General features: G+C 34.1%; 2 protein-coding genes across 5 annotated transcripts; one reads left to right on the forward strand and one right to left on the reverse strand.

Annotated features, from left to right (window-relative positions):
* The first annotated feature begins 949 nt into the window (after positions 1-949).
* Positions 950-9662, forward strand: LOC130800790 (uncharacterized). Of its 4 annotated transcripts, XR_009039499.1 has the most exons (14): positions 950-1189; positions 1266-1531; positions 2049-2122; positions 2234-2328; positions 2408-2505; positions 2643-2726; positions 2892-2972; positions 3788-3871; positions 3974-4069; positions 4453-4532; positions 5126-5214; positions 6210-6639; positions 6780-7132; positions 8799-9662. XR_009039499.1 is itself a non-coding variant. In XM_057664460.1 (12 exons), exons 1-12 carry the CDS (start codon positions 1057-1059, stop codon positions 6536-6538), a joined length of 1509 nt encoding a protein of 502 aa, XP_057520443.1. In that variant the 5' UTR covers positions 950-1056; the 3' UTR covers positions 6539-7565. The 4 variants fall into 4 exon arrangements, 1 of the variants encoding a protein (XP_057520443.1); XR_009039498.1 differs by having other exon boundaries at positions 6210-7132; XR_009039500.1 differs by lacking the exon at positions 8799-9662 and having other exon boundaries at positions 6886-7641.
* Positions 7474-11424, reverse strand: LOC130801740 (uncharacterized). The gene is made up of 7 exons (XM_057665621.1): positions 10348-11424; positions 9882-9972; positions 9626-9783; positions 9499-9550; positions 8774-8853; positions 8519-8612; positions 7474-8102 (listed from the first exon to the last, which is right to left on the reverse strand). The coding sequence occupies exons 1-7, from the start codon at positions 11422-11424 to the stop codon at positions 7474-7476; spliced, it is 2181 nt and encodes a 726-aa protein (XP_057521604.1).
* Between the last annotated feature and the right edge of the window lie 3402 nt (positions 11425-14826).

Genomic DNA, 14826 nt, shown 5'->3' on the forward strand with positions numbered 1-14826 from the left:
GTACCTAATTAAACATTTAAACTTATTCATAGAAATGGACATTTCGATCAACAAGTCAAATATAAGTCGAGTAATATTACGTATATTTAACAAAATTCGATGCTTACCCTCTACGTTCGAAATTAATTTCTTCACTGCCTTATTTATATAGATTGTCTCTATTATATTTCAAAAACAAATTTTTAAATGAGACAGTCTTATAGTAAGACTATATTTATTAGACTAACCCATGTATATTTCATTTATTAAAGTGACCAACTATAATTTTAAAGTAATCAACTAGAAAAATAAGCTAATTATATAGTCTCGTCTAATGATGACACGGTAAAAATTATGCAAAAGTGCTATCATTACATGATGAACAACTCATTCTCGACCTAAATAACTCAAATTGTGCTCGTAGTTCCTCAACTATAATTTGAAGAAAACAAGCTTTGGGAAAGAAATCTCAAAATAAGCATCTCCTAATCCAATGCTAAGGTTTTGTTGTGTTTACTGTTACTAACAACGGAAGATTACTTAAACCGAGTCAAAAAAATCAGCCTAGCAGCAAGCGATTCTGTGGCTAACTTTTGTTGACTAACAGGGGGTGATTGGGTTGATTTTGTTGATTTTTTTTACTATCGTTGACTTAAGATGTTAATAGCATGCTATTAGTAATAGTGAATGACTGTTTTCCCATATACCTTACTTTAAACTTTTGTAATATGACCTGTTGTTACTAACATTAGAGGATTCTATGCCTAACTTTTGTTGACTCCAGCTTAAGTAATAGCCCGTTGTTAGTTACAGCGAACACAATCAAATCTTAGCATTGGACTAAAAAACGCTCATTTTGAGAAATAAATTTTTCCAAAACTTATTTTGATATTTTTTCCGAATAAACTTATTTTCTTCAAATTTTCCCAAAATCCAAACATAATCATACAAAATTGCTCAGATACCCAAAGTCAGGCCCAAGTCCACAATCTCACCTTTGACCGACTTCATACCAAGTGTTTTACTAAGAACCTAAACCCTCTACTCTTCCTCCTAAAACCCATTTCTGGCAAAAACATGTCGGCATTGTTACCGGAAACCTGCCGAAAAATAATCACACCGGAATACCTCCGTTCAGCGGCGAAACAATCGATAAAATGTCACGTAATATCCGTTCGTCTTCGTTGCGCCATTGAAAAATTCCTCCAAGGTATTCTTCTGAAATTTCTCTCTTTTCTCAAGAAAAATTCCGGTTTTAATGTTTGTTTTTCAATTCAATTAATTAGAGCAAGAAACGGTGCATATGAAGAATAGAGTGCGGAGATTAACAGCATCATTTGCGGAGATTAAGGATGTAAATCGATTACTTCCTTCAACATTATCGAAAGAACTTGTTGAAGATCCAATAAAGTGGTTGGAAAAATCGCAGAGGTGGAAAATAAAGAGTGAATATGGTGATATTGGATTAACTTATGCTGATGATCAAACTGTTGCTTATGTTGCTTCTCGAATGCCTTCTGTTTATTCTGCTTGTTTTAGAATCCTTCGTGAGGTGGGTTTCTTTTCCTTTTTGAGTATTTAAAATTTCATAGCATTTTTTTTTATCTTGAATTAGGTTAATAAGTAACAGGATGCTTTCTTTGTTTATTTGTTCTTGCTTTCTTGGTTGGATGGTTTGAGGAAAACACCACAAATCTTTTCAAGTAAATTTCAGTATTTAGCTCAGTTTGGCTACCCATAACTTTTGGAATTAGGCGTTGGCATTGTTTGTTGTAGTTATTTTAGTTTAGTTTAGCACTAATACTTTCAATTGAGTTCGAATTCCATCCGTGCTAGTAATTACTTGGTGTCAGTTTACTTTAATCCAGTCCAAGAGACAAGCCTTTACATTGATACAAAACCTAACAATTTATTAAAAAAACTCACTTCATTTTATACATTTGTAGAAAGATAGAGTTGAAGTGAAATTTGTGAATGGTGAATCTTTAATTGATGCAACTAAAGATGAACGGATAAAGTAGTTGTTTAACAAAGCATTTATACTTAATGAGATTTCATGTTTTTTGTAGATACGACGTAGGGTGCCAGATTTTTCTCCAAATAAAGTATTAGACTTTGGGTCTGGTACTGGTTCGGCTTTCTGGTGAGCAGCCCGCTTTTAGTCTCATTTGTGTATTAAATTAATCAAAGTGAGTGAGTAGTTTGTGGATGATAGTTTTTTTTGTGAATTTTCTCTGTAAATGAAATGGTGTAGGGCAATAAGAGAGGTTTGGCCGGGGAAAGTAGAGCAGTTGAATTTGATTGAGCCTTCACAGTCAATGCAACGTGCTGGTGTTAGTCTTGTACGAGGTAACTAATCAACTTTTTGACGTCTTGAAAGCATGGCATTAATTAGTATTCTCAATTCAAATTAATTTTTACTTTGTAGATTTCAAGAACGTGCCAGTTATTCACAGCTACAGAACTATTCTAGCCTTAACTAAGAAGATCAAAAAGGCTGAAAGGGAACACGACCTTGTCATTGCTGTAAGTTGTTTGGTTCTTTGCCTCAAGGCTGCATTATAATGCTTGTTTACTAGTAATATTCCCCTCGTGTTATTCAGAAAATTGTAAGGCTATTCATTTTTATTTCTTTTTCTATTGCATGACTTTCTTCCATGTAGTCCTTTGTTCTTGGAGAGATTCCATCCCTGAAAGATAGGATTGCTGTAACGCGTCATCTATGGGGTCTTACTCGAGATATTCTGGTAATTTTCATACTCTATTGCGCTGGAGTGAAGAGTTTCTTTTGGGAGACTGATTCGATTGTAGAAAAGATGCCCTTGGTGTCATAAAAGGCATAAAAACTTTACTCTTTTTAGAATTTATGGTATGTACTTTTATAAATTATGTTGTTGAATCACTGTTGCCAGGTACTTGTTGAACCAGGCACGCCTGAGGGGTCAAATATCATAACTCAGATGCGATCACATATTTTATGGATGGAACAGAGGGTAAGTCATTTTGTACTATGTCGGAAACTAAAAGCTAATGTTTTAAGTATGAACACATTTATGTATTTTTTAAAAGTAAAAAATTGTAGCGATATGTTTTGTAGACTCAATCAATTGTGTGACACATAGAAGAGTTGAGGTATTAGACTTGCTATTTTATGATGACCTTCCTTTTTTTTTTCCCAATGATGTGCATGTTTCACTTTCTGTGTCAGAGTATCGACTGTTTTATATGATTACTGAAACTAAGGGTGTTAACGAGATCAACTTGAGCTTGAAGTTTGACAAGCTATGAATTCTGAGATGGGCTTGATAGTCGTAGTTCAGCGCTGGACTTGAGGGGAGATGTGACCTTGAATTCGAACTTACATTATCTGTTTCAAAATCTGTTGATATATTTTTGGTCAAAAAATGATTAAGGACGTTCCTAGTCACTGTGAGAACTTGAAGTAGCAAGTCCTTAGTAAAATAACCTATAAGCAGGTATCAAATCCATTATTCGCTATTAAGAGTAGATCTTGTTTAAGAGCTTAGCAGGCTTGGCGCGACTCATGAATATATCAAGCTTGAACATGAGATTGATCCCACTCGAGCCAAACTTTAATTGAGCCAAGTTCTAGTACCTTACGACTCACCTTGGTCTTGGCTCATTGCCTCTCCTTGAAGAAAAATTACAATTCTGAGCAGGCAGAATATGATGGTTTAAGTGTGTCCACTTCCTCCCATATATACTTCTAGATATCCCCCCTTTTCTGCTTATTTACCCTTTTACTTTTTTCACATCTTGCTCACATTATGTGTACTTTCTTTCTTAGAAATGCCGGAAACTTAAGAAAAAGTCCGATGATGCTTTAGAAAATTCAGGAGCTTCCAGTGCTGGTGCATTTGTAATTGCTCCGGTAATTATGACTTCATAACTTAGACTTTCTCTCGTTTTCTAGCTTCCAGCTGCACAGGCCAGGAAGGGATGTCTTATCTTTGTTGCTTATTGATTTTTTCAGTGTCCCCATGATGGACCTTGTCCACTAGCTAATACTGGAAAATATTGTCATTTTGTTCAGCGGGTGGAGAGAACCGAGTCACAACGTGCATTTAAGGTTCTTATCTTATTCACAAGCTCTTGTGTCTCTGTTATTATGATGTACTTCGTGTCATTTTTTTATCATGTGTAGCAATAGAATGAAAATATGGCATCCATTATTGGGTGGTTTCTGAAAAATTTTTCGTTTTTATTGATTATCACCGGAGCTAAGTCAACTGTTAAGGGTTTTTAATGTTTTATATTTGTTTGAGGAGATAGTGGCTCTCCTTCACCATCCAGGGAGCTACTTGGTTGGGGTCAAGGAGTCTGGCCTGTATGGCTGTCCTGAGATGAAGGGTTGTGTAGAGCCCCTTCACCGTTGCAAACTAGATCACTCTTTTAAAGAAAGTATTTAATATGCTTTGTGACTGTGCTTATGTATTTGTGATTGTCTTGTAGAGATCAGGCAGTGCACCTTTGCGTGGTTTTGAGGATGAAAAATTTTCCTATGTTGTGTTGAGACGGGGAAAAAGACCACAGTGAGTATTTATTTCAAGTGTTAAACTTATGATGTACACTGCTGGATTGATACTCTATGTGATCTTTATGTGCTTAGCACGGCTAATTTAGTTTCTTGCGGATTCTGTCTTTGCTCGTTGATGTGGATTTTTAAATTCAGTTCTAACTATCAATATTTATGGAAGGCATATTGATGTTTATTCGAGTGCCTTTTATTGAATTTCTCCATATTTTTAGTAGCGTATATTCTTATCTTATTTAAACTTATATCCCTTTGTAGTTTTATCTTAAACACAGCTAATATTAATGTGCTGTTTGGATTCTTGTGGTTGGACTTGGCAAAAGGTGTTGGACAGACAACCTCTCTGTTTTAACATGGGTCAGTACATGTAGGTTATGGATAATACAAGGTAACTTGTAAGTTGAGAAATGGAAAAAAAAGAAGCAATTGTGCTCTTATCACAAAAGACGAGCTAAAATTATTTTCCCTTTGTGATAGCTGTTTATTTGTTGATTGCTAGGACTTCCTTTTCTTACTTCTTACCACTTGTTGTGCTTGAGGGTGAAGATTTAATCTTATGATGACTTATGGATCACTTTTATATTTTAACAGGGAGCCTTGGCCTCTGGATGGCATAAAGTTTGAGACCTTAAAAGAAAGAAATGCCAAAAGGAACCCTGAGGATTTGGAAATAGACTTTGGTATGGATATATTAAGTATTATCCTTTGTATCTTATGTGGTATCCTCCATATTTTATGTACTATTCCAGTATTTCCACTCCCTTCCCTATCTCAAAGGTTTCAGGCTTTCAGCCCCCAAGATAACTTTAGTTTGACAGAAACAGTTTGTTTTTTTTTTTCCTTTTTTTTTTTGTGCACTTTCTTTCAAAAATTGGTGCTAAATGACAAGATAAAAGTCTGAGTTTGTGATAAGTGGAAGACACAAAAAGCGGTGATGAGAGTCTCTTGGCTCAAGCTTACCTGTTAGCTAGTGGTTATGAACCTATCATATTTTAATGTGGTGGTGAACATTTTTTTATACAAATATATTTGGTAGTAAAAATTTTTGGGAGATTTGGTTGCTCTTTTATGTCGGAACATAACTTTTAACTTGTATAATCTGAAGTGGAAGTGTGCTTGACTGTTTTACCCCATCTAAGTTCGGGGAATTTCTAAAGTAAGGACATTTAAAATGAAGTATTGGCGATCCCATATTGAAATTGGGGATGATCTATATTTGGATTTCAAATCTTGTTTCTATTAACATTTAGCTATGTCTGTTTAAAAAATTTTCCACTAAGATTTTGCTTTTTGAGAAGGATGATAGTGCACACTTCTTTTTTAAGAGTAAAGTATTCTTTAATTTTGTACCAGAATAATTGTAAACTTTTTGAGGATGAAAAGGGAGTTTGTTCTTAAAGATGCGGCTATGTTTTGCATCTTGATTAAGTGATCATATCTTGTTCTGGTACTTGATTCTTATAAAATCTATGTCTTATCTGTAATTAATCATTTCTATAACATTGCTGGGACATTTTGTGAAAAAGACTATCTGATGAATCTAGCTCTTGTTAGAACTTCTATCCTGGTTCCTTTTCGTTGCATTATTTTAGTCTGGAGATTTGGAATGTTTCTTTCTGGTTGACTTGTTTTCTTGGGTGCCAATGGTGATTTTTGAATTCTACTCTGTTGCCAGAAGGTGAATATGAGCTGGGTGCTGATGACATTGTACCCGATGAAGTTTCTTTACAAGATTCTGATGCAACAGAATTGGAGGTATTGACTGAGCATGAAGATGAAGAGGAAGGAGAGGAAGTAGGCCATGCAGATTTGGGAACTGGTTGGGGTAGAATAATTTTCATGCCTCAAAAGAGGGGTAAGCGTATTGCAATGGATGTATGTCGAGCTACCAAGCGTGATGGTTCAGAAGGTGCGTTCGAGCATTTGGTCATTACAAAGGGGAAGAATCCAACCTTACATCATCAAGCTCGGAAGTCCATTTGGGGGGATTTGTGGCCCTTCTAACTTCTAAGTGAAGCTGATAACAGAGACTGAGCTTTTGGATTGGTGACAGAGATATGTGCGGAAAATCTACATGATTCAAGATGGCAGTGCCTTGACTCATGGTAGGTGCTTTATTTTAAGGTTGAGATTTAGTCAAAAGAAAAGTCCCCAATGTGTTCCTTGTCCAGTCTGCCACATTTTGAGTTTGAAAATGGGAAAGAAAACATTTCGCGCCCTTGGTTAACTGGTCACTGTTGTACAGGAATCTTTACGGGAAGTGAAGCGTGTGATTGTTGGATTCTGTTCTAATAATAAGGTTTTAGAGTGTGGTTTGGGGGTATACTAATGAATTTGTCCACCCACGGCAGAAGCGAGACTTCAAAAGTTTAGGGAATTGAATGGAGCAAATGGCAAGGATACTTGTACACTTCTGAAAATAGATTCAACTACAAGCGAACATGTGGATGATTGCTTTATCTGGAGATGATGATCTACGTGTTTTCATATATGGTGCAAGCTCTGCAAGGTGTGCCTTTGTATTTCCCATTTCGTTAATCTTGTACACATTATGCATCCAGCTAACAATCCAGAAGGGCTACTCCTGTAAAATGCAAGGTCTGTACTACTCTTGACATTAAGAACAACTGCATCTTATTTTTCATAGTTTTGCGCCTGGCCCTTTCATATTTTGCCATGCCTGTATGATTTATTTGCAGTCATGGTATTCCTCTATGCATATTTTACTGGTAAAAACTTGAAATGTCTTTTTTACGCTTTACATTTTTTATCAGTAATCAGATTCTGGCTTCCGAGTACTCTGTTTAAACCAAGTTTGCTTTTCGGTTTAACTGGCATGTTGGTTTTTGTATTGTGTCAAATTGGGCTCATATATAATCTAAGATCTGTGCACTACATAACACTTACGTCAAGTTTTGAACATAAGATAATAAGCAGAACTATCGATTAAAACTAGTTGAACCTTTTATATTAGTACAGTTCTCTTTACAACGGTTTCTAAAATTAGAAAAAGATAATGAAGATCGGAGAGACTTTCCTGTCGGAAATCGAACAGGCAGACCATAGTTATGAAAAGTCCTGATCAGACCATCTTTACCTCCAGTTACTATCACTAGACCCCACATGTGAGAACCATTCACAATGCTCTCACATACATTTCTCAGGAAATCATAATCGAAGTCTCCCATGGGAGGCATTACATCAGTTGACTCGGATCTTTGTAAATCCATGCCCACTTCATCATGTTGCATTGCGTGACAGTCACGTGCATCAGGAGATTCTTGGTTGCTATATCTTGCTGTCGTATTTGGTTGTCTGTATGTTGTTGAGGGCAATTGTAGTGCTGAGGCTGATGCAATCCCATGCCATGGCACGGCTATAAGAGCTTTGGGGGAAATGAAACTTTCAGAAGACCATATATTTCTGGGTTTGTTGTTTGGAATTCTTCCGTTGCTAAGATGGTTCCAGACATAAACATTTGAATCATCTGTGGCTGATATTATGTGTTTCCCGTCAGCTGTGAAAGATGCGTTCACTTGGCTTCCTCGATCAATTAGTGGAAGAGAACCTAAATTTCAGTGAGTTAGAGAATTCCTTTGCTAAGCTAACATGTGATTTTGAGATAGACCAAAGAGTTAATTTTCTTTCGCTGGACAATCAAGAAACTACTTTTTTTGCTCAACTCATTCCAAAGACAAAATTGATTTTTATCGATCAAAACAGATTTTTTTACCGATTGTTAAACACTCATTTTCGAAATAGCTGGTTCTTTACTTTTCAAAAATGATATTTGTTGATTAATGTTGAATTTTGCTGATAATCACTGAGTTGAAATTTATCAAAATTTACTGACTTGAAGATAGATTTGAACTGTACTGCCATAAAAACTATTGCAGCTCTAAAACCCTCAAACCCATCATAGGAATTCTGATTTTCTTCACTAGAAATTGTTTCAAGAATCATGATAGTAATAATAATACTAACCTCGAAGTTTGCAGATGATATTAGCTCCCTCAAGTACTCGGACTAGGTTGTCCGCTGAGCTAACTACTACTTCACTTGGATTACTAGGTGAAAACTGCACACATAACGAAAGCTAGTGTCAAAACTATATTCCATTATTCTAATACCTAGATGGCTAGATGGAATTGAAAGCTTTCGATTTATGCAACCTTATGCTTGTACAAACAAAGAGGTTGTTTATGACCAAATAAAATGAGATTGCTCGTAAATCATTACCTGAAAACCAGTTATCTGCTTGCAGGATACCGTCTTCTTGCCTTGCTTGAATATAATTGATACCCGATGCAGATAGTCATCTACTGCATGCAATATTTGATCAGCAAATTCTGACTGGCATACTCGAAGTTCATAAAATATTTAACTAGCTGACTGAAGTTTTGACATCAGGAAAGAATTGAAGATTAAAGCCTTGACATTTTTTAACTGATCTTAGATGGTTTATGCTAGTTTTCTGATGGCATTTGTGATATCTTGTTTGGTTGACTTATTTTATATAGTTCTGTCATTCACATTTGTGAGATGTCATGGACTCATGGTTATTAAATCTAACGTGCATTTACGGTCAGTTTGGTTTTTGGAATTAAATGGTATAAGTGATACTGAAATAGTAGTATACATTGTAATTTAACAAAAAAATATTGCTCCCTTTGTTCTATTTAATTTGCACGAAATTTCTATTTTAGATTGTCCTATTTACTCTGCACTCTTTTTTTTAAGAGCCCCTACAATTTTCTTTTATTTCCTTTTATTTCCATCCACAATTTCATTTGTTCTTTTAATCTCTTCCATTCAATCTTCTATCCCTTTTATTCAATTTAAAATGTCCCAAATCAAATGGGACAGAGGGAACACGTGACAAGATTTGTAATCGAAATTTTTGCTAGAATTGTAACGGAGGATTAGAACAAGATTATTTAGTGCAGGGATAGAGTCTCATTTACCTGCAATATCAAATAAAGAGCAGTTTCCCACCATTGAACCAATAATACCTCCCTGAAATCAGCCAAAAAATTCTCATGAATATATATATATGCTAAAGGAAGTTGGGGAAGCCAACTGTTATATGACCTTTCCATCAGGGCGATAGCAAATTGCAGTGACGATTTCTTTGTTATCTATCCAATCAACCACTTGACCTCTCAGAACATCCCAGATTCGAACAATTCCGTCAATAGAACCACTGATGAAATAGTCATCATCCATGGGATTGAACTGTGCACAAGTTACTACCTCAATAACAACCACAAAAACAGTCATGAGCTAGGAAATATCAGGAAAACTAACATATAGAAGAAATATGAACTCGAAACTCGAGAGTCTTTACCGAAATCATTGTGAGGAAAAATTCTTTGACATTGGTCATGTCCTAGTTTCCACAACCGCACTGTTTTGTCGACTGAGCAGGAAAGCAAATGCTGCATTGAAGGTAAACCATGAAGGACTGAGCACGAAAGCAAATGCTGCTTTGAAGGTAAACCGTAAAAATTAATTGTTCTTTTGTTTCGGATTATAATGGATTATATTGATATGACTCGCCAAATCTTGTGTGCTTTTTGTATAGTTAACGACTAATGTTTGCAATCGAGGGTTAACGAGAAACAACCTCTTCGTTATATAAGAGAATGGTTTTGCATATCCAGCCCTCCAAATCCCGCCTAGACGGTAGCCAATAGGCTAATACTAATAGCATGTTTATTCTTAGTTTTGTTTGTCTGATCTTATTTGTAAGCTCTTTTGGAAATATAGCACATATCTAATCATAGGCCGAAACTGTATAGAAACATACTAACCCCATTCTTAGACCAGGAGATATCCAGGATGTCGCCTTCGTGCCCACGAAACTCATGCTCAGGCTTCTCTAATATATGAAACACTTTACGAGGAATCATGATCCCATTCCCTGCTGAATCCGAGGATTTCTTCAGCTTATTCATCACATTTTTTCCCTCTTTAAACTTGAGATAGCAAGCCATATTTGGAATCCCATTTACAGAAAAATTCAGAAATGCAGATACAGCACTAGAACTCACAAGGTCAAAATCTATCAACTTTTGATCTTCAACCACCTTCCATACATTTAAAGTTCCGTCTTCCCCACCCGTTGCAAGGTAATTTCCATCCGGACTAAATTTCATCGCCAATATCGAACCCTTGTGAGCAGGAATTTCTTGTTTCTTGTATAATGAACTTAACTCCTTCGACCATTTTTTGTGAGACCGAACACGAACTCGTTGATTTCTTGACCCTAAGAATTTGTGTTGGCGTAAAACTTCCTTCACTTCTTTATCTTTGTTAAACATGTTTGAAGCTTTGAAGCTAAATTTCTTCAACCAATTTTCTTTGTTGTCTTGTTGCTTCCCCTCACCCACCCTATCCATTCCTTTTTCTGATTCATACGATTCGAATTTCCCCCTAAATCCATTGCGACAAGTAGAACTATTTCGATCAGCTTCATCTAGTTCCTTAAGAGTTCCTTCATTGTCTGTTTCGTCTTCATCAAACCCTCTTGCCACATCCAAGCTTTGAATTCTCCACATCATATCTTGATTTTCTATAAATCGAGAGTTCTGACAAGGAGAATCCTTTTGTTTTACATGCTCGGTTCCATCATCAGGACCTTCTCGTGCTGTATGACATCGATCTAATACAAAACCCGTCTTTTTTAAGAATGCATCTCGACGTTCATCAATGCTTATCGGATTTACACTCCAAATACTGTAGTGTGAACTGTTGAGTTCATTATCAGTATCACTATGCTGCAGTTTAGATGTATAACTATCCGAATCATCTGATGCGACACTAGATTCCGAAGAAATTTCTTCAGGGGCATCAAAAAATGCATCATGTTCTGGACATGAATTTGCCATTTTTATCATATAAAGTCTGTTAATGGCTGAAATGCAAAATTCTTCATCCAACCAAAAATCGATCTTCGAAGTTAGAAACTTTGCTTTTTCTTAACGAATAAATCCACATTTAATCAATGTAGAACATCATGAAAACAGAATTAAATGATTAATAATTAACAACCGCTGCATATTTGCAACGTTAAAATGTCGGCCAAATGAACCTGGCAGAAAATTTCTGATGAACAACCACCATTTTAGTTGTCAAATATGATCACACTATATGCCATTGATCCAAAATGTAGATCTGCCTTCAATGTGGAAATTCCTCAAATATTTAAAATTTTTTCTGTAATTTGATTAACGCAGTTTTAATTTCAGGTTTTGATTTGGATCTCAGCAACATTTCAACATTTTGAGATGATCAATTTAACAATTTTTTTTTTAAAAAAAAAAATTACGAAAAGGTGTAAGCTTCATGAAAAAGTCTAAAATTAAGGTGTTCGCTCTATCCTTGTTTTGTTTTGCCCCTTGAATTTCTTCAACAATTTGTTATGAAGAATTTCTTTTGTGTAGAAGTATCATGTATTTTCATTATATTAATATTTTAAAATTTATAATTTTGCATAAGTTAATACATAAATAATTAAAAATATAAAATTTATAATTTTGCATAAGTTAATACATAAATAATTAAAAATAACATTTAAAATCGCCTTAAAAGGTTAAATTAACAAGTATAATCAAGTCTCACAATATTAGCTTTCGATTTTGATATAATGTTTAAAACACAATTATATTTATTAATTATTAATTCTAATACTCTTTTTTTTAGGGAAAAGAAAAAAGTCATATAATAATCAAAATCAAATTCTTACTTGAAAAAGTAATAGTTATTTTAAGACATGACACGATTATCACTTTACTACGTTTTTTTAAAAAAAATATTTTTTGAAGAAACTTTACCACTTGCTTCTAAAATCCTACATGTGCAAGTTACTTGTAATTCTAAGTTTTATTTGTATATTTTAACTATAAAATTTATTAAAAAACAGTTCTAGAAATAGTGAAATAGCCCTAGTATTGAACAAATAGAAAATTTGAAAGGATTAAGACAAATTATCAATAAAATGAACCAAATAAGATAAGTTTCAACTTATTTCCAAAAGTAAGCGTGAAATTCCCAAATCTATGGTTTGAGGCTGTTCGCAGTTAGTAACTGCGAATAGGTCAAAAAAATACAATAGCCGTTCGCAGTTAGTAACTGCGAACAGCTTTGAGTTTTTTTATCTGTTCGCAGTTAGTCCTAAACCACAGATTTAGAAATTTCACGCTTATTTTTAAAAATAAATTAAAACTTATCTTATTTAGTTTATTTTGTTGATGATTTGCCTTAATCATTTCAAATTTCTAACAAATAATAGATGAAGAAAGAAAAAACGCATGCGCAGTCAAATTGAAGCAGATGTATACCCGGTACTTAAACAAAGGGCCCCACCACCGCCCCAACCCACCCCACCCACCCACCGTCCTTTCCCATCGGAGGCGCACGCTTATTTTAATTTTCGTATTTTTGAATTTATCAAAAATTCTAAAACGGTTCATACTATGGAAGTTTTCTTAATATTAACTGTCTAAACAATTGACTATACAGTTGTTAATAGTAAATAGTTGTAGTTTTGTAATTGTAACTACTTTTTTATTGTTAAGATATTATTGTATTTTTCTTTTTAGTTTGTTTCTTTTATTTTACTATAATTTTTTTATAAAAATTTATTATTTTTTTTTATTTTCATACATTTCTACTCTATTATATTATTCACACAATTCAAGTGGTTTTATTATTTTTCTTAATCTTTATGCAATATACAACTGTGATAATTTTTTAAGACAAAAATGTATTATATACTCTTTTTGTCCCTCTGAATTAACAACATTTGACTCAAAAAAATTCACATATTTAAGTCAAATGGTGTTATCTGAGAAGAACAGAGAGAATATTTAACAGTTTAATTTTTCCTTGTTTTTAAAACACTACAAGTTGTAACAATCTAAATACAATTATCTGCATACTTTACTAAACTCTACTTAAATTGTTATTTTTCTAAAGAATAATATCTTCTATGCTAAGCGCAATTATCTGCATGCACTACTAAACTTAATTTTCTATTTAAAATTATTATTAAATTTGATTTTATAAGCTGGAGACAAGGGAGAAGAAGGCCTCCATTTATTACTTGATTTAATTGAAATTATTAGTTTGAATGAAAACAGTTTGTTATAAGAAAATGCAAAATTATATGAAAAATTAGCGACTACGATAAAAACCGGTTTTAGAAGGTTAGAATTATCTTTTGCCCCTAACCCTAAGGCCTAAGGCTATAACCCAAGCTAATTATTCGATCAAGCAAAAAAAATATATAGCTGATGCTTTGTTAAAACTTAAGAATGAGATACGTATATTTGACGAATGAAAAACTAAGTTATTTGATACACTAGATTTCCTATACTTACGTCAAATTTTAGGATTAACAAAATTAACCAAACACTATCCAAAATCCACTCAACTGCCTAAGAGATTACAATCTCTAAGCGTACTTGTAGAAAAGAGATCTCTTGCACAACATGCTTTCTAAACGATAATGGATTCATTTCTTTAACTCGGCTTTGTTGGGTTATTCCCTCCTACTTGGAGGAAGAGTGCATTTAGTATTTAATATTGGGCTTTAATATATTATGGGCTAATATATTAATTAAAATAAAATAAAAAAAGTTGGAAAACTATAAAAACAAAATAAGGCAGCAACGTATTATATGACATATACTATACACACAAAAGAAACAAAAAAGCAGGCGTCATTGAAGAAACGGTACAACGTGATATTGGGTTGATCCGAACGAAGACCATTCGTATTCCGTTTTACGTCAAATTTTGACACAGTGTTCCTGTCTACCCAATATATATATATATAGAGAAAATTACTTAAAACTACCTTTTTTATACACTACTTTGCAAAAAACTACCTTTTATAATTTTTTTTGCAAAAAACTACCTTTTATAATAGTTTTTTTTGCGAAAGACTACCACTTAACGTTTTTTAAGGGATTGACCGTTTATTTAAACGGTTGACCATCACGTGACTTGCACGTGATATTTTGAGGCTTATAAACCCTTCTTCTTCACTGATTTCTTCAAACCCTAAGTCTTCGAAAACCCAAACTCCTTCTTCTTCATCTTCGTTTCTCCCTTCTTTCTTTCTCCTTGATTTGGAATAATTAATTCAGTGAAGCAAGCCAATTTTTTTTGGAATTAATTTGGAATGTCTTCTTCTTCTTCTAGCGAAAATTCGAGATCTGAGAATTGTCGTTGTGGAGTTCCCTTTGCAAGAAGGGTTTCTTGGACCAAGGAAAATCCCGGAAGAA

The sequence above is a fragment of the Amaranthus tricolor genome, chromosome 15 (assembly GCF_026212465.1).
Source record: "Amaranthus tricolor cultivar Red isolate AtriRed21 chromosome 15, ASM2621246v1, whole genome shotgun sequence".
Classification (NCBI taxonomy): domain Eukaryota; kingdom Viridiplantae; phylum Streptophyta; class Magnoliopsida; order Caryophyllales; family Amaranthaceae; genus Amaranthus; species Amaranthus tricolor.